The 19105-nt window shown below is 40.1% G+C and overlaps 1 protein-coding gene across 1 annotated transcript in view; it reads left to right on the forward strand.

Annotated features, from left to right (window-relative positions):
• The window catches only part of LOC129734527 (gamma-secretase subunit Aph-1b-like), a 53155-nt gene extending 48925 nt beyond the window's left edge, over positions 1-4230 (forward strand). The window contains exon 3 of the mRNA XM_055698129.1: positions 3566-4230. Coding sequence (XP_055554104.1) covers positions 3566-3800 — 235 coding nt within the window. The 3' untranslated portion in view covers positions 3801-4230. The remainder of the gene's footprint in view (positions 1-3565) is intronic.
• The last annotated feature ends 14875 nt before the right edge of the window (positions 4231-19105 follow it).

A 19105-nucleotide genomic window follows, 5' to 3' on the forward strand; every position in this document is an offset into this window, starting at 1 on the left:
GCTTGTTTAAAAGTAAAAGCATGGGTAATCTTGCTGTAAATGACAAAATCCCGAAAAATTCTTTGTTGGGATGTTTATTGGCACATTGGGGAAATTTACAGGATGATCTGCAAAAGAGCCAGATGATTGAGTATTGTAATAATTTGAGTATTGTAATAATTGGTGGCCTTTGTGTATATTGGATGATCAGGAAAAGTGGCCCACGAATGGGACACTGAATTATAACACTATTTTGCAGTTAATGTTGTATTGTAAAAGAGAAGGGAAATGGAATAAAATGCCAGATGTGGATTTGGTTTTTTTACTTAAGACAAAGAAAGGATTGGCAGGATGAATGTAAGCTAACTATTAGAGATAATTTGGTAATAGCTATAACTTCTGATAATAAGAAAGTGGAAAAAAAATGTTGTTTAAATTGTGAGGTTGGGAGTGGATACAGGAGCAACATTTTTTTATTAAATACCTGTAAAGGAAAAACTGGAACAAAAACAGGCCATTCCTGCAACCCCTGGATTTGAAATTTGGAAATAAGATAAATACATATGAATTTTTGTATGTACCAGAATGTCCGATACCCTTCTTAGGAAGAGATTTGTTATCCAAATTAAATGCACAGGTTGTTTTTGACGAAGGAGAACTTTTCTTGAAAATACCTGAGTCAAAAACGGGAGAAATCCTGATGATACAAGAAAAGGTAAAGGAACAAGAAATTCCACCGGAGGTGGATTTGGCAGTGATCCCTACTGTATGGGAAACAAATATTCCTGGTAAATCGAAACTAGCAGAACCGGTTAAAATAGATTTGAAGGAAGGCGCAGGAACAGTGAGAATTAAACAATATCCAATCAAACCAGAAGTGAGACAGGAATTGAAGAAATTGATTGATAAATTTTTGGAGTATAAAATTTTGGAAGAATGTGAATCTGAGTATAATACTCCTATTTTACCAGTCAGAAAACCTTCGGGTGAATATAGACTGGTACAAGACTTGAGAGCAGTAAATCAAATAGTTAAGGATATTTATCCTGTAGTAGCAAACCCTTATACACTGTTAACAGCGTTAAGGGAGAATTATCAGTGGTTTACAGTGCTTGATTTAAAAGATGCTTTCTTTTGTATACCTTTGGAAAAGGAAACCAGAAAACTGTTTGCTTTTGAATGGGAAAATCCTCAAACCGGGCAAAAGATGCAGCTGACATGGACTAGATTACCCCAAGGATTTAAAAACAGTCCAACTATTTTTGGAAATCATTTAGCAAAGGAATTTGAAATTTGGAAACAGGACAAACCAAGACCTGGACATTTATTTTTACAATATGTGGATGATATATTGATTGCTACAGAAGAAAGATTTATTTGTATACAGGTGACTATTGACCTTTTGAATTTCCTGGGATTAAATGGGTATAAGGTATCCAGGAAGAAAGCCCAAATAGCCTGCCAGACTGTGATATATCTCGACTTTGAGATTTCAAAAGGACAACGACAATTAGGAAAAAATCGCAAAGAAGCTATTTGTAGTATACCTGAGCCGAGAAATATTCATGAACTCAGAGCATTTCTGGGAATGACTGGGTGGTGTCGCCTTTGGATCATGAACTATGGGCTAATAGCTAAACCGCTGTACGAGGCCCAAAAGAACTCTCCCTTTGTATGGGGCCCACAACAACAAAAGGCTTTTGTAGAGTTGAAACGTGCCTTAATGTCTGCACCTGCCTTGGGACTGCCGGATCTAACCAAAGATTTCCAGCTGTTTGTACATGAAAGACAACATCTTGCACTGGGCGTGTTAACCCAGAGGATAGGAAGCTGGAAACGACCAGTCGGATATTTCTCTGAACAACTGGACACAGTGAGTAAAGGGTGGCCGAACTGCCTTCGAGCACTGGCCGCAACAGTGATGCTCATACAAGAAGCTCGGAAATTGACTTTGGGAAGAACAATAACAGTCTATGTCCCACACATGGTGATAACTGTCCTAGAACAGAAGGGGGGACATTGGCTGTCCCCCAGCCGAATGATGAAATACCAGGTGGTATTGACTGAACAAGATGATGTGATTCTAAAGACAACTAACCTGGTAAATCCTGCAGTGTTTTTAAGTTCCATACAGGAAGAAGGACGACTGGAACATGATTGCTTGGCTACCATCAAGTATGTTTATTCCAGTCGTGAAGATCTGAAGGATGTGCCATTGGAGCGACCAGACTGGGAATTGTATACTGATGGAAGCAGCTTTATGGAACAAGGAGTCCCATACGCTGGATATGCGGTAACAACAGAGACTACAGTTATAGAAGCAGGAGCATTGGCGAGTACCACATCAGCCCAAAAGGCAGAACTCATCGCTTTAATTTGAGCCTTAGAATTAAGCAAAGACAAGAGAGTAAATATCTGGACTGATTCGAAATATGCCTTTGGGGTAGTGCATGTCCATGGAGCTTTGTGGAAAGAGAGGGGGTTATTGTCCTCTCAAGGATCAAACATTAAGCATCAAATAGAAATTTTACAAATATTGCAAGCAGTTCAAAAGCCAGATCAAGTAGCAATCATGCACTTTAAGGCACACCAGACTGGGAATACAAAAATAATAGCTGGGAATAATTTAGCTGATAGAACATCAAAAAAAAAAAAAAAAAAAAAAAGGTAGCAAAGAAACAAGCATTGCAAATGGCAATAATTCCTTCTAAAACAGTAACCCTTCCTAGGGAAAAACCGAGATATTCAGAGGAAGATGACAAATTGGGTCAGTTATTAAATGCTAAGAAAAACTTAGCTGGATGGTGGGTAACTCCTAACGGACAGGTAGTAATTCCACCTCTTTTGATGAGAGAGATAATTCAAATGAGACACCAAGAATGTCATTGGGGGGCAGAAGCCTTAGTAACATTTTTACGAAAGCAAGTAATACCAGTTAATATGTTAGGAATAGCTAAAATGGTAACTGCAAAGTGTGAAGTATGTTTGAAAAATAATCCAGTGATTAAGAAAAAGGTTCAAATGGGTAGACTGAAATCTGGTACAGAACCTGGAGATTATTGGCAAGTAGATTTTTCAGAGTTACTTAGACAAAATGGGTACCGGTGCATCCTGGTAAGGGTTGATACTTTTACAAGATGGCCAGAAGCCCTTCCCTGTCGCACCACACAAGCAAAAAGAGGTTGTGAAGTGGTTATTACAAGAAATAATTCCGAGATTTGGAGTTCCTATTGGAAATCCTCTGTAGAGGTCCACACTTTGTTGCTGAAGTAGTCCAAAGTGTTAGCAAAGTATTGGGTATTAATTGGGATTTGCATGCGTCTTGGAGACCACAATTTAGTGGAAAAGTGGAGAGGATGAATCAAACTTTGAAACGACAAATAAGTAAAATTTGTCAAGAAACCAGTCTAAAGTGGCCTCAGGCACTTTCATTGGCATTATTATGAATCAGGGTACAGCCAAAGAGTGGAACCTCAGTCAGTCCTTATGAATTATTATATGGAAAACCATATGAGTCTCTAGAACCAAATCTAAACATACATGTAAAAGGAAAACAAGATGTGTATGACTATTTGCTTTTTCTAAGGAAAACTTTGGCTGTGATTTGGAGTGTAGTAATTTGGAATAGACCTTTACCCCTGGAAAATTCAGTGCATGATTTCCAACCAGGAGACTATGTCTATGTGAAGACTTGGACCTCCGAACCTTTGCAGGAGCACTGGAGAGGACCTTTCCAGATACTGTTAACCACTTTTACAGCTATCAAAATTGCAGAATCGGATGCTTGGATACATTATACTCGAGTGAAGAAAGCACTGTGAAGAAAGCATCTACTCCGTGGAAGATTGTAAATCGTGACCCAGAGACTTAAAAATTGACTTTGAAACATGTCTAATTTTTCATATCAGGTTATGATTGGGTTTTGGATTTTCTTTTGGTTGGTAGTGTTGGTGGGATCATGGGCTGACTTGGTGGACAGGAACAAAAGACAAATAGAAACAGAACAAGTGATTGACATTCCCAAACAAATGGCTAAGGAAAATTTGATGGTAGGACTGATTAAAGAATTTGCCAATTTACAAAACATCACGCAGATTACTGCTTGTTTGCCAATACCGAGGGCAGTAGGTGAATCTATTCCATGGGGAATTTTAACTATGAATCTGACTAATCTGGAACATAAAAATGAAACCACCTATTGTGAACAAAGGCCAGTAACTCAATGGTATGAACAAGTAAAGGTTATTAGAAAACAGTAGAAGTCACCAGGTAAAGTAAGAGATTGTAAAAAAACAAAAAAAAACAAAAAAAAAAACCCCAACAACTATTGAATTATGATTTTATAACAGGATCCTGACCTAGTGCCATAGCTTGAGTTCTTCTTCCTGGGGGTCCAAATCTCGAGTTAGGATGGTTTTCTTATGATGAACAACTTAAAACCAATGTGAGCAGAAGTATCATGAAATGGAAGTGTAACAAAACTGGCCAAGGTACCCAATTAGTAGAACAATGGGACTCTATATGGTCTATGTCCATATTTTCTCATTTTCAGTATATGGCAAGAACTTCTTGGTGTTTTACCTGGGATTAAAAGGTTTTTTCAGTATTACCCTGGGTAGATGATAGGTCAACTACATCGGGAGAGAAGGAAAATAAAATAGTGCCATGGTAGAAATGTGAGAAAGTGTAAGATTGCAGTAATGCAGACTTAGTAATTCAAAGAATTCCTCCGTAGGCCACTGTTTTAAAATATGGTTATTTTTGTCGAGGTCTTAAGAATACTCTCAGTTTAACCAGCGCCTTTACAGTCAGAAGAGGAACTTTGTTTAGTTGTAGAAAATCTACTATTTGAAGTCCAGGACATTTAGTTTGGGCATTAAGTGATGGAACCTGGACAACACACCTACCATTAGATGGTAAGGTGAAACAAATTACTTTAGGCATGCCAACATTGTGTCCAATTTGGAAGAAATCACCATTTAAAGGATCCTTAGAGAATTTAGAATTGAAACGAATAAAGAGATCTGAGATAAATGATGATATTTGGAATGAACCATTTACAGGAGTGAAAACTGGTTGGGCACTTGAATCACTTTTTAAATCCTATAGCTTCATATAGAAACAGAGCATGGCTCTATCAGTTAACTGGTCAAGTGGAAAAATTAGCAAACGTTAACAAAAAGGGGTTTAAGGCAACCTCCAGAATGACTTTACAAATAGAATGGCACTAGATATGCTCCTACTTAAAGAACATGGAGTATGTGGATATCTCAAGGATAAACTGGACCACTGTTGCATCCAAATTCCAAATGTCACTCAGGATGTGGAACATGATCTAGACCTATTAGGAAAAATTGAAAAAGAAACTGAAGCAATTCAAAAGGATATGTCAGAAGATTGGCTTGGGAAAATTTTTAACAAACTGGGATGGAATTTGAGCTCTTGGATACAATCTATAATTAAGACTTTGTTTCTGTTACTAGTTGTCTTTTTGATGAGCATGCTAGTATATGCATGTCTGAAGAAACAGTTTACCAATAGAATTGCAGTGAGTCGTATGATTATGAGAGAAGTACCAACTATTTCACCAAGACATGATCCATTACCCAAATATGTTGAAACAAAAGATATATGAATAATGTGAAAGTATTGAAATAATGATTTTCAACACTTTCAAAGGGGGGAAATGTTACCGATTAGTTAATAAGATCAAATTGATTGATTTTATTTGATTAATTAATTGATTTTATAAAATCACTTAATAGAATTAAAATATAGAAGGATAAGGGAAAAAAAAGAAATTTTTATAGGAAACTTGCAGCTACGCAGTAAGAGTTGTTATGGAATCTTTTGTACGTCTTGTACCAAGGCTAGAAGAAGGGCCTGGAACTATTGTAATAACTCTAGGGTTGAAAGGTTCCATTGTATTTAACCAGTCTTCTGTATGCAGAGGTGTATTGAAATGTCAGAATATGAGATTAATGGGAACTGGGGAGAGTCGACTGGAACAGCTTGCAGGTGCCTGCCAAGAAACCGTGAACTTTAGTAAAAGGTAATTCCGGCAGGGGGAGATCGCGACCACCGACTCATATACCACCTACCCAAATCGTACCCCAGACCCATTTCTAGATCTTTCTAAGCTTTACTGCGCATAATCAGATATAGGAGGAGAGTATGAAAATGATTTACGGGAAATGTTATGATTATGCATGAATACTTAATGAATATGTATGAATAAGTTCTATATATGGAATCTGATTTTGGGATCTGGTGTGCGTTGATCGTGAGAGGACTCGCTCACACACCTGGCCCTCAATAAAGAAGTGTCTGCTTATCTACATCACATTGGTGTCGATAAGTTCTTCATTCCGAGATTTCGGTAACACTTGTATTTAGGACTGGAGTCCTAAACTCTAAGAGTTTTAAGAGTTCTAAGAGTTCTAAGATCTGGTGCAGACTAGAACAGATATTTCTTTCTGTAGTTTCAAAGTTATATGCCTTTTCTGCCACATACAGGAGCAACTGAGGAAAAATAAGTCATTTCAACAGTTTAAGAAACTCCAGGAGACTTGATCTCAGTTTCAAGGGAGGAAGCTAGAGGATCTGCTTCCTTTGACCCTGCAGAAGTTGCACCAGTAAGTAAGTGATTCTGAGTCTTAAAGGTGTTAGTATGAGAAGGGAAAAACGATCATAACAGTGTCTTGATTGCTATGGGAGGTAAAGTTGCTTAATGTGTCTCCAAATAAGAGCATATAGACTGCAATGAAACAGACCTGAAGATGTGCCTGTAGAGTGGAATCAGTGCACATGGATGGGAGATGATGCAGAGAGGTAGCGATGTTTAGCCCTGGTTCCTAAGCCCTTCATCTAGCTCTAGGGTAGAATTGAATTGGAAGCTTTCTGTCATCTCAGTAAGCGACTGAAGTTAGGCCCTGAACAAAAGCAAGTTGTCTGAAGTGCTGCAGAAGTGGTGCTCTCTGCCAGAGATGGTCTTGCTCTGCTTTTGTGCAGGTTGCTGACCTGGAGCATTGTGACTCTCTTGCAGATAGTTGCTTTTGGAGAGAGATGAGATTAATAAATTCAGGGGAGCTTTTCTCCCCTCCCTGGTTATCAGGACCATATGCTTTCCACAGATTTGGTGCCTATCACAGTTGTCTGAGCCTGGACAGATCCAGTCAGGATTGCTGCCCTGAGGCATCCTTTGAAGAAACAGGCTGTTTGCATGAGAGTGCTGCATACGCTCAAGAGCTGTCCTTTCTTGGGAAGGGTATGTGGGTAACACAGAGCACAGGTGGTTTGCTGTGAACTCAACTGATGCTGCTACAGTGTGGGAGAGGAGGATAGAGAAAGTCTGGAGAGATGTGTGAGAGGAGTACGGAGCATGTCTAACCTGGAAGGAGATGAGAGAACAGCTGGGTATTGTGAAGGAAAGTAAGAAAGATAAACATGGTTATCTAGTAGCAAATAAGTGTCTGCATGCTTGTAGTGATATATAGCTATGTAACTGCATGAATAGATTCTGCCCTGAGCCTGGTGGTACATACAGCTGAAATTTGTATCCAGTATCAGAGATATAAATATGAGCTTCTCTGTACAATAAAGTGTCTCTGGTTGCACCACAACCTGAGTCCGTGCCTTCATATGCCACACTATAGGTCAAGTAGCTCCTCTTTAACCATGATCTTATTCATGCTAAAACAAATTTGAGAGATTGAGAGCTTTGTTTGTTTGAAAATAACTGGGGGTGAGCATATCACAGTCTTTCAGGTAGCTTTATATGGTGTTTTTAATTAATTTGGCTGATACAGATGTAAGCTTTCTTTTTACTGCAATTCTTTGGATCATTCCTTAGACTTTGTAAACCAATAGTATATTTGTTTCTGTCCAACTTTTTGGAAAAATGTGACTCACCACTAATAACCTTATTTCCTCGCTGCGGATCAGCCTCCTGGCTTGTCATCTCCCTTCAGCTGCCTCTGAAGAGACAAAATGTTTGCGGAATATTTCTAAATACATTTAATTATTAAATATATTCAACCCAGGAAAGTAGATTGATGTTTAGTGAATAATTGAACATCTGATGTAACAAATAATAGCATTTTAAACCATAGCATGCAATTCTCCTTACATTCTCACTTTTGTTTTGTGACTCTATGCAGAGCACATTCAGGCATCTGTTGGGTTAAATAGTATGGTTACAGGGCCAGATCCACAAAGTATTTTGGGGTCTCATTGAAACCTTTGAAAAGTTAGGGGCTTGTGCAGCAACTGAGAACTTAAATAACTGAGCAAATGTTGCCCTGAGAAAGGGCAGTAAATGAATAGAGGAAAATTCAGATAAAGAAAAAGAGGTTTCCTGACAAGATCCAAACAGCTATGAGACTTAAGTTTTGACATCTTGTTGCTGTATTTCTCTACTGAATTTCTCCTGCCTTCCATTTGGATTGACTTGCAGTATTTCCATGGTGACTTGAAAGGTGAACAGCCTCACAGGAAACTTCAGGGTTTCTACTAGGGTACTGGCTCCAGGTCCCAGGGAAATGAAAGTACCAGAATGAATAAATACCTTAAAAACAAATGATGCCATGTTTTTCATGTGACATCTTTCAAGCCTGGGCAACCTCCTGGGTATATGATACCTGAAGTATGGATCATCTCTAGGATCTCCTATTGAGAGCTCACGATACATGCACACACTCTCCCACCACACACACACACATAACCCTCCTGTGTGGAAGACAGAGGAGGGTACCATTTCTGCAAATCCTGACTTGTCTCCATGGGTGACCCAAAACATTCTTTGGAAAGGCGCTGTAGACTGTTACTCTCCATAACAATGTTTTCTCATCAGATTTCTGCAAGGTGGTCGGTCAGAAAGATGTACAGGTGAGACTAAGAGTCTCCAGGCATCCTTACAGCTGATTCTGACTACCTGTGAGGAGGTCTCATCAATGCTGGCAGGACACATAGAAGCCAGTTTTCATTAGGACCACAAAATATGGCAGGAGCTTAAGGAAATATTCATGTCCATACTTTAAAGAAATCATGCTGGCCAGCTTTGGAGTAATTACTGTCATAGGCTTCAACACAGTCACATTTTCTTCTGATTCTTTCAATGAAGGATACAAATAAACATTTTATATTTTCCCGAAGTATTTAAATATGCTATTTGTCCACATGAAAGCTTAACCAATAAGGTAATTTATCCAGCTGAATGATGAAGGGCTTACAGCGATTTTTGTTTTTGGCAGGTTGCTTTGCTACCAAATAATGCTGCTGATCTTAGCAAGCAAATCACTGGTGAAAAAGTGCTTGCATCTAATGCATATATCCTTGGCCTTCCAGGCCAGCCTGGCCAACAAGACCCCCCTGGTAAGATACAGACCAGAGGGATGTGAACGTGCAACAGTGCCATGAAAAAAAATAATAAGCTACAATCTTTCAGTGTGATAGAATTTCATGTGTTTCATATTTAGATTGTTGTTATTATTATTATTGTGTGATTCTGTGTGATTATTGTATTTGTACTAAATTTTAAAAGAAAAAATTTCTGGTCATTATGGTCAGCCTCTGCCAACTGTCTAATATTACTCCATTGTGTTTCTTAGTCTCCATGTATTTCTTGGTATGCAAGCTGTGTTTGTCCTGTATGTGTTAAATTTCTCCCTCTCCCTGGGATATCTCACCTGCTTCAGTTGTCATTTCCTGTTTTTTAACTCTGTCTTAAAGCACTCTCCATTTCATTTCAAGAGTACCTATTGCTTTAGCTCACTGTCATTAGTAGAGCAGAAAATGTGCTTTCAGTTTGCGGGGGTTTGTGCCAACTGTTTTATTTTACCTCATCTGGTTTTGCAAGGATTCGTTTTTTGGTTTTGTGTTCCAGATTCAAAGGAATCTGAAAAGAAAAGTAAAACTCCACTCACATCTTTGCTAAGGTATTGGTTGAAAAACTGAGAAAAGCAGAAAGTTCTTAAAACTCTAACTTGAGCCAGACACCTTGCAACCTGCAGCCAGTAATGCTAAAAGTTTTGCCAACTCTGTTGAATGCAGATCTAATGTTGGGTTAGTGATAAATCCAAGGAGTTTTAGCATTGTTTTGGGTTTCAGTAAGATTCTTACAGAGGACTAGCAGAGATTCCTTATGAGGACTGAACTGTCCCCCATTTATCCCCACTTTTGCAGCCTTGCTTTGGTTTTTGAGTCTTTATCTCATTTTCTTGGATAATGAGTATCTTCAGTCTTCAGTATATCATAAATTCAAGGACAATGTGGCTAGAGATTCTGTGTCAGACTGAAATGTACAGTGCTCCACCTTGCAATTTCTCCAACATAGGCCTGATTCTGCAGGTCTTCCATCTTGTTTCCCCATAGTTGAGCTGTCCAAGGTACTGTAGAATTATCTGTTCCACTGGAAAACCATCCCTGCTGATCAACTTCTCTGCCCTGCTGTTCAACTTCTCTGCCCTGCTGTTAGCAACAGTATGGCTGGGTCTTCAGGAGGAGTCAGAGGTTCATCACTGAACTTCCCTTTTACTGTAATTCTTTGGATCGTTCCTTTAAATCTGTAAGCAAACAGTATATTTATTGCTGTCCAATTGTTTGGAAAAATGGTGCCTTTTTAGCAGAAGGTCTAATTTTTTCAATAAGTATCTCTTTCATGTTCATGTTTCTTTGAAACTGTTACATATGTTGCAAGTCATATGACTTCTGCCATTTTGTGAATCTGCCCAATGTGATATTTCTTCTGTCATTTCAGACTGAAAACAGTTTGATTTTACAGGGAGAAAGCATTGGCAGAGATATGATCCTTTATGGTAAAGACTGGCAAGGAAAAAAGAAAAAGGTGGTTCCTAGTTCTTTCAGAAATGCCTTTATTTTCTTGTGTGGGCACAAAGCCCATAAACCTCATATACACAAAGAACCAAGACTGCCACTGCCAGGCGATTAGGGACACAGACTGGGAATGAAAATAAAAGCAGAAATGCCTCATTTTCACAGAAAGAAGAAAAAAGCAAAAGAGCATGGTAAGAATGCTACCATTCAGACAAAAAAAGACATAGTTCAAAGGGAAATTTGTCTGTTATTGGAGGCATTTTTATGTGAATGCTGAAGTCTTCTAAGAGAGTCTCATGAACTTAAGCAATATGTGAGGTTGCTTTTATCAGATCCCCAGGAAATACCAAAGGCTTGCAAATGTATAAAATACTTGGATTAATTTAGTTGATAAATTTGAAGATAGAATGAATGTGATTGAAGAATCATGACCAAAAGCTGCTTGATTAGATTTAGAGTTGTGTACTCCATCTCCTGGTGGAGTATTGTTCATCATTCTGTCAATAACAGGAGATGCTGCTGTTCCTGGTATCTTTTTTGTGAAATAAAATTGCTCCCTCTATCTTAGGTACAAGCATTTCCTCAGAGACCTGCTGGAGAACACCAGCCCAGACAGTGCTAAGTACCAGAAACTTGCAAATATGATTCCACCTGTAGATGCTGCCACTTAGATCAGTGATCAACCTCCTTGCTAATAACATTTGCATTCTCGTTTTCCATCTACTTCCACAGGAAGAAAAATCTTCTCTCTGGGGTTCTAGTGCATTACTGTTTCCCATCATCATCTTGATCAAGATGTGACTGAGAACACATTGGGAATAAAAATGTAGAGTGACTGACTGGGAAACTGGCCTAGGGGTTAGGCTGGAGAAATGGCAGCTGTATTTTTTACAATGAGGGTGGTGAGACACTGGAACAGGTTGTCCAGAGAAGTTGTGGATGCCCCATCCCTGGAAGTGTTCAAGGCCAGGTTGGACAAGGCTTTGAGCAACCTGATTTAGTGAAAAACGTATCTGCCCATGGCAGAGGGGTTGGACTAGATGATTTTTAAAGGTTCCTTCCAACCCAAAGTTGTTGGTCATGTGCCTCAATTTTCTAGCATAATTCATGTCCTTCATGCCATATTTACAAGCAGTTAACACCACTTATGGGGCATTTTTCATGTTTTTGCTTCCAAATCAATGAAAATATTCCTCTGTCTAATGTTTCATTGGCAAATAAATGTTTTCTAGAACCACAGAAGTGTTGGTTGGATAGAGGCCTCTGGAGGTCATCTAGTCCAATCTTCTGAAATTGTAGAATAAATATGTTGCTGATACTTGGTTTAAAACATTTGCTTCTTAATTTCACCTTATCTTTTCATAGCAAGATAGCTAAGGCGTAATACATACTCATTTGTGATAACCTCAGAATATGCTGCTATAATTCCAGAGACTGTGAAATCTGTTTCTGAGGTACCTCAGTGGGTCTAAGACATCGTTTGTGAGAGAGAACTCATTGCAGATACTTTGGTTTCAGAAACTGCTCAAAGGACAGAAGCCCCAGGTGTTGACTCCAGGTGGGTCTTACCGACAGCTCTGGTTTTCTTCTGCCAAGCTGAGATAACTGGAGGTAGGCTTGCCTTAGAATAGAATAGAATCACAGAATGGTCATGGTTGGAAGAGACCTCTGGAGATCATCTAGTCCAACCCCCTGCTAAAGCAGAGTCACCTAGAGCAGGTTGCAGAGAGTTGCATCCAGGCGGGTTTTGAATGCCTCCAGAGAAGGAGACTCCACAACCTCTCTGGGCAGCCTGTCCCAGTGCTCTGTCACCCTCAAACTAAAGAAGTTTTTCCTCATATTCGGATGGAACTTCCTGTGTTGCAGTTTGTGCCTATTGCTCCTTGCCCTGTCACTGGGCACTACTGAAAAGAGTCTGGCCCCATTCTCTTGACACTTGCCCTTAAGATATTTGTAGATGTTGATAAGATCCCCTCTCATTCTTCTCCAGGCTAAATAGGCCCAGCTCTCTCAGCCTTTACTCTAGAACAGATTACTTCAGTTGGAAGGGACCTACAATGATCATCTAGTCCAACTGCCTGATTTTACTCCTATTGAAAACCCTAATTATGAATATTCTGTCCTGCTGAATTCTTTTTAATCTCTGCCTTTAATTTCCTGTTTCTTTCACATGCCTTCAGTATGAAGAAAAGTGCTTTCCTCTCTAATTATAAAGCAATTCAGCTAGTGACACTTTAATGGTCTTTATTTTGTGCAAATGTTGTTTCAGGTGCCTGATTTTCTGTTTTGCTTTTCATAGTATTTCTCTTGAACTAAACATATACTTTGTTGACTGTGTGCTTTCTAAAAATTAATATTCTCTGCTGAACCAGCAGAAGTGGAAAAGGATAGAGAGCAAAATGGAAGAACAGAGCCTTTCTTGCCCCTAATACATTGTCTACCTGTCCTGGTTTCAGCTGGGATGGAATGGAATTCATTATCTTCTTGGGAGCTAGTACGGTGCTGTGTTTTGGCTTTGATGTGAGAACAATGTTGATAATGCACTGATGTTTTTAGTTGCTGCTAGGTAATGTTTATACTAAGTCAAGGACTGTTCAGTTCCTCAGGCCCTGCCAGCAAGAAGGCTGGAGGGGCACAAGGAATTGGGAGGGGACACAGCCAGGTCAGCTGACCTGAATTAGCCAATGAGGTATTCCATACCATTCCTGGAGGGTTGGCCAGGGTGGGCAGATCATTGCTTAGGGACTGACTGGGCATCAGTCAGTGGGTGGTGAGCAGTTACATTGTGCACAATGTGATTCTTTCTTCCTTTCCCTCTGGGTTTTATTCTTTCCCTCCCCCTTTTCATTATAACCTGTTGTCATCATTGTTATTGTTCTTTCATATTTATTTTATTTCAATTATTAAATTGTTCTTATCTCAACCCTCAATTTTTACATTCCTTTCCAACTCTCCTCTCTGTCCCTCTGGGTGAGGGGGGAGTGATCGAGCGGCTGCATGGTACTTAATTACCAGCTAGGGTTAAACCACAACACCACCGTACTGGGCAAAAGAGAGGTGCAACCCATCACTGAAAAGGTCTTGCTTCTGTGTAGAAGCCTTTGGTCTAACATACCCATGACTTTTCTGAGACTTTCATTTTATGAGATGTTCCTCAGATGTGACTTGCTCTTTTGCTTTTTTCTTCTTTCTGTGAAAATGAGGCATTTCTGCTTTTATTTTCATTCCCAGTCTGTGTCCCTAATCGCCTGGCAGTGGCAGTCTTGGTTCTTTGTGTACATGAGGTTTATTTGCTTTGTGAAGATCTCTTGTAGCCACTGTGACAAGGAATAATGTCTCAGATGACTGCTGTGTTGGTTGTGTTGTTGTGGATTTGGGTTTGTTAAGGCAACCAATCCATTGGGTGGTTCAAAAAACAGTCAGTCCCCACTGCTTGCACTGATGAAGTGTCCTGAAGGCTTTCCCTGGTAGGTAACCTTTGCTGTTGATTGCAGAGGCTCCAGGACCAAAAGGGAGTCAAGGAGTTCCTGGGTCATCTGGACCTCCAGGACAGCCAGGCCCTCGTGGATCAATGGGACCTATGGGCCCATCTCCAGACATAACACATATTAAGCAGGGCAGACAGGGCCCCATGGTCAGTATTCTCATTCCTTGTCATGCATTGAACAATTGGCCTTAGCTCCACAACCTGTCATGTCCTTGTGAACACTTTCTTTACTCTTGCAGGGCCCAGCAGGAGCCCCAGGGAGAGATGGTAGCAAGGTGAGGAGAGGTACTGTTTTCCATAATGTGGGCACATGCACATGTGAAGTGCAGGCTTGCTAGAGAGACCCTCTACACACTTGTAGTCACATCCTTTTACCATGTCATTTCCTTTGCTAAGTTGAAAATGTCCTGTTGTCCCATCCTTTCATGTCTTCCTTCTGCTATTTTGTGCTTCCCATTCTTTAAGTCTTGCAAATAGCCCTGCCAGGCTATCTGTCAAGCAGGTTCCTTTCCTTTCTCTGCAGCTCTTTTGGCTTTTCCATGAAGAAATGTTGATGCTTTAGCCCATTTCATTAGACTGCTCTTTTGTGAATTTCTCCTGTTAACTGGTTTGCTTTTTACTGTCTAGGAGAAATATCAGAAGTGCCCAACTCTGTGCTCACTAGGATCAGCGGCAATTTCCTTGTGTTCCTCCTTTACTTTCTTTTTATGAGCAAGCGTAAGCTGATGATTCTTGATCTGGGGACAGTAAGTAAGGGGGTCTGCAGAGGCAAACTGCTTTTCTGGTTTCTTTTAGTCACAGTAAACTGAGGTGGTATTGATTACAGGGGGAGCAAGGTGCACCAGGACCAAAGGGGATACTTGTAAGTATTGCTCACAGCAAACATTTCCACAGCAAAGTGGTGTTGGCTACTAACAACAGGCCAGCCAAAAGGGAAAAAACCCAAAACAAAACACCCTTTCTTGTGTCAAGAGCACAGTGAAAGATACTTTACATGCACAGAAAATGTTATTGGAAAGAAAGTAATTACCTGTTTTCATCCAATTTTTTTACCTACTGTCATGGTTTCACCCTAGCCAGTAACTAAGTACCACGCAGCCACTTGCTCACTCCCCGCCTCACCCGGAGGGGTGGGGAGGAGAATCAGAAAGGAATGTAAAACTCAAGGGTTGAGAGAAGGACAATTTAATGATTGAAATAAAATAAAAACAAAAGAATAACAGTAATGATAACAACAGTTATAATAAAAAGGAGGGAGAAGGGGAGAGGAATGAAATCCAAAGGGAAGGGAGAAAAGAAAACTAGTGACACACAATACAATGGCTCACCACCTGCTGACTGATGCCCAGCCAGTCCCCGAGCAACAATCAGCAGGCCCCAGCCAACCCCCATGAGTTTATGTACCAAGCATGAAGTCCCATGGTATGGAATACCTCTGCCCTCTGACAGTGGTGGGACATGCTCAGAAGGCAGTAGCATGACATCCCATGCAGAGTGCTAGTTAGTACAGTTCAGCCAGCGCTCCTAATAGGAGTTTGATGCCTGAAAACCTTTTAAAATCCTGCCTCTTGTATCTCTCTGGAACTTGGCGAGCTATAGGCTTTGAGCAAGTAAACAGGAGAAGGATGGATAGTTACAATCTGTTTTCAGGTGAAATTGTGTCCTGGTTTCAGCTGGGATAGAGTTAGTTTTCTTCTTAGTAGCTAGTACAGTGCTGTGTTTTGGCTACGATGTGAGAACAATGTTGATAACCACACTGATGTTTTTAGTTGTTGCTGGGTGATGTTTATACTAAATCAAGGACTTTTTGGTTTCTTGGGCCCTGCCAGCCAGAGGGCTGGAGGGGCACAGGAAATTGGGAGGGGATGCAGCCAGGACAGGTGACCCAAACTAGCCAAAGGGATATTCCATACCATATGACATCAAGCTGAGTATATAAACTGGGGGAAGAAGAAAGAAGGGGGGGGACATCTGGCATTATGGCATTTGTCTTCCCAAGTAACCATTATTCTTGATGGAGCCCTGCTTCCCTGGGGATGGCTGAACACCTGCCTGCCCATGGGAAGGGGTGAATGAATTCCTTGCTTTGCTTGCATGCACGGCTTTTGCTTTACCTATTAAATTGTTCTTACCTCAACCCTTGAGTTTTACATTCCTTTCTGATTTTCCTCCCCATCCCTCTGGGTGAGGGGGGAGTGAGCAAGCGGCTGTGTGGTGCTTGGTTGCCAGCCAGGGTTAAACCACTACAAATTGTCTAGAATTTTGTTTCTTATGGTCTTTTCTCATTGGTGAAATGTATTTTTAAGAGTATGTCCAGCAGGGTGTCCTCAGTATTAAATAGTGTACTTTACTGTGTAAAGTCAGCTAAAATTTATAAAACTTAATGAAATTTTATCTGATTTTCCAAATCAGATACTCTCTGCATTGTAATTACCAATGTATTTAGTAAGTGATCGACAGCAGTGGGGTTACCATACTGAAAAGATACCTTCCAAATATCAACATTCCCTAAATATTTTTAACTATTATTTAATTATTTGTTTAATATTTTGATTATTTGATTATTTAATTATTAATTTAATAAAAACTTATTTATTAATTAGTTATTCTAATAACATAATTTCTATCAGTTTAATAAGGAACACAAGGAACCAAAATTTAGCTCCTCTGTTCCCATGAGGTGTTGAGATGCTCTTAGAATGCAGATATATCAAAAGAATTGTTAAGTAGCAAAAGGGCTGAGCATCTTGTAAATGTAGGCTCTGTCTGCAAAAACATTTGCCTTTTGAAAATTGTTTCCTGAACAGGTTGATTACAAAAGATACCTTTAATTTCTGGCAATCAATATGAAGCAGTGTTTTACTGAGTTACCCCTTCAAGAGTAATTATATCAACCTGTTCCAAAACTGTAAGAGCAAAGTGGATTATTATTAATTACCGTGCCTTGTGACTGCAGGGCCCACCAGGTTCATTTGATTTCCTATTGCTGATGATGGCAGACATTAGAAACGACATCACTGAGCTGCAAGAGAATGTGTTTGGACACAGGACTCATTCATCAACAGAGGAGTTTCCATTACCTCAGGAATTTACAAACTATCACAACACAGTAGATTTTGGATCTGGAGAAGACTACAAACCACAGGCAGCACCCAGAGACTCCAGGATACAGAAGGCAGCCCATCCTTATCTATGTCTACTGAAAAATAGAGCCCTTTTAGAGTTGTTTGATATAAAAATGTACTGACAATATTATATATATATATATATATATATATGTCACATGAAGGAGGGGGGGGATCCTCTCAACCCCAGGTGTTTGTGTTTGATCTGTCTATTAGCACCCCAGGAAAAGCCAAGACCTTTGTACCCGACCAGTCTGTCAGTGTCCTTTTACAGGGACCCTTCACTGAACAGTCCCACTGGATCAGAGGGCAATTTGACTGCCTTGTTCAGGGAAACATGCCAACAGCATCAGGGGGACTCCTCAGCAGGTCTTCCCACTTTGTTTAAATGTGTTACCCGCTGCCAGCAACTGTTAGCACCCACAAACGACTCACACTAACAGTTTACAGAATAATACTCTTTATTATAAAATCGTGATAAGATTTGTGATTGCCAGTGATAGGGACTGTCTACAAAAACAACCTTGAAATGATACACTACCAAACTATATACAACCAAAACCTTAATTACTAATGACAGCTAGAATGAGTTGCATGTATAAGTCAAAGTTCTTACCCAATAGGTGTCCCTATGAGGGAGAAGACAGGTTCAGCCTGTCAACTGATCAGTTACGATGGAGTCTTCCCTAACTTCTCCCCTCACCTGTCTGCTTTTTATACTTCATAGTACATAGCATATTCATTCATCATACACAGGACTGGTTACAAGTTTCTCACTTCTAATGCAAATTAGCACACATCCTCAGCACTACTGAAGTTCTCTGCTAACTACACATGCTCCTCAAGTGTCATTTTGCCCTCTTTGGGGGGGGCTATTTGAGTTGGAGGTCGTGATGTCCCACTACCACTATTGTCTTTGTCCTATTTTCAACTAATTTTCTGTTGATGTCAGTGGATTGCAACACCTTATCATCCTGTTTCCTTTCATAGCCAGAACTTTCTTCACTTGAAGGCTTCTTTCTGTGTAACTTAGATAATGGTGTTCTTTGCACTGTTCTGTGTTTCTCATGCTCCCCAAGGCTGACTCCCTTGATTAGAAGTCACTTCATTCATAACAACTTTAGAGTGAGTCAGATTGACCTAGCATTGTGAACACTAAATCAGAGTTGGGTAATCCAGGAGTTTAGATAACAGTTCCCACTGCCCTGGACTTATTTCAGTCCAGGACTAGTCCATTTCCATAACATTTAGGTGGAGCTTGAGTGACTCTAGTCATACATGTTGTTGTTGCTAACTGGTATTGTGTGCCCAGTGAGGTGTAGTTGTACTTTGGAGACAGGTAACTTTGAGATGGAGGTGTGCGTAGTATTACAATGAGATTATTTCATCTGAGAAAAGTCTTCACCACAATGGTTGGCTCAGCCATGGACACCTCATGGATTCTTCATGTGACAACTGGTATGCAGCTTATCAGCTGTGTGGTGCCATCAAGTTCCCATTCCTGCAGGGAGCATGACAGAGCATGGCCACAGGGTCTCCACTCCGCTCCATCCTCCATCACTTCTATCAACATGTGCTGAGCTGGCAGGATGTGTTGCTTAGGGAACTGTGGCGATGTAGATTCCATGCATGCCAACCATCCTGAAGATGATAGCTATATTTTACCCTAAAAAGCTTTCTG

Source organism: Falco cherrug, chromosome W (genome assembly GCF_023634085.1).
Source record: "Falco cherrug isolate bFalChe1 chromosome W, bFalChe1.pri, whole genome shotgun sequence".
In the NCBI taxonomy this organism is placed as follows: Eukaryota; Metazoa; Chordata; class Aves; order Falconiformes; family Falconidae; genus Falco; species Falco cherrug.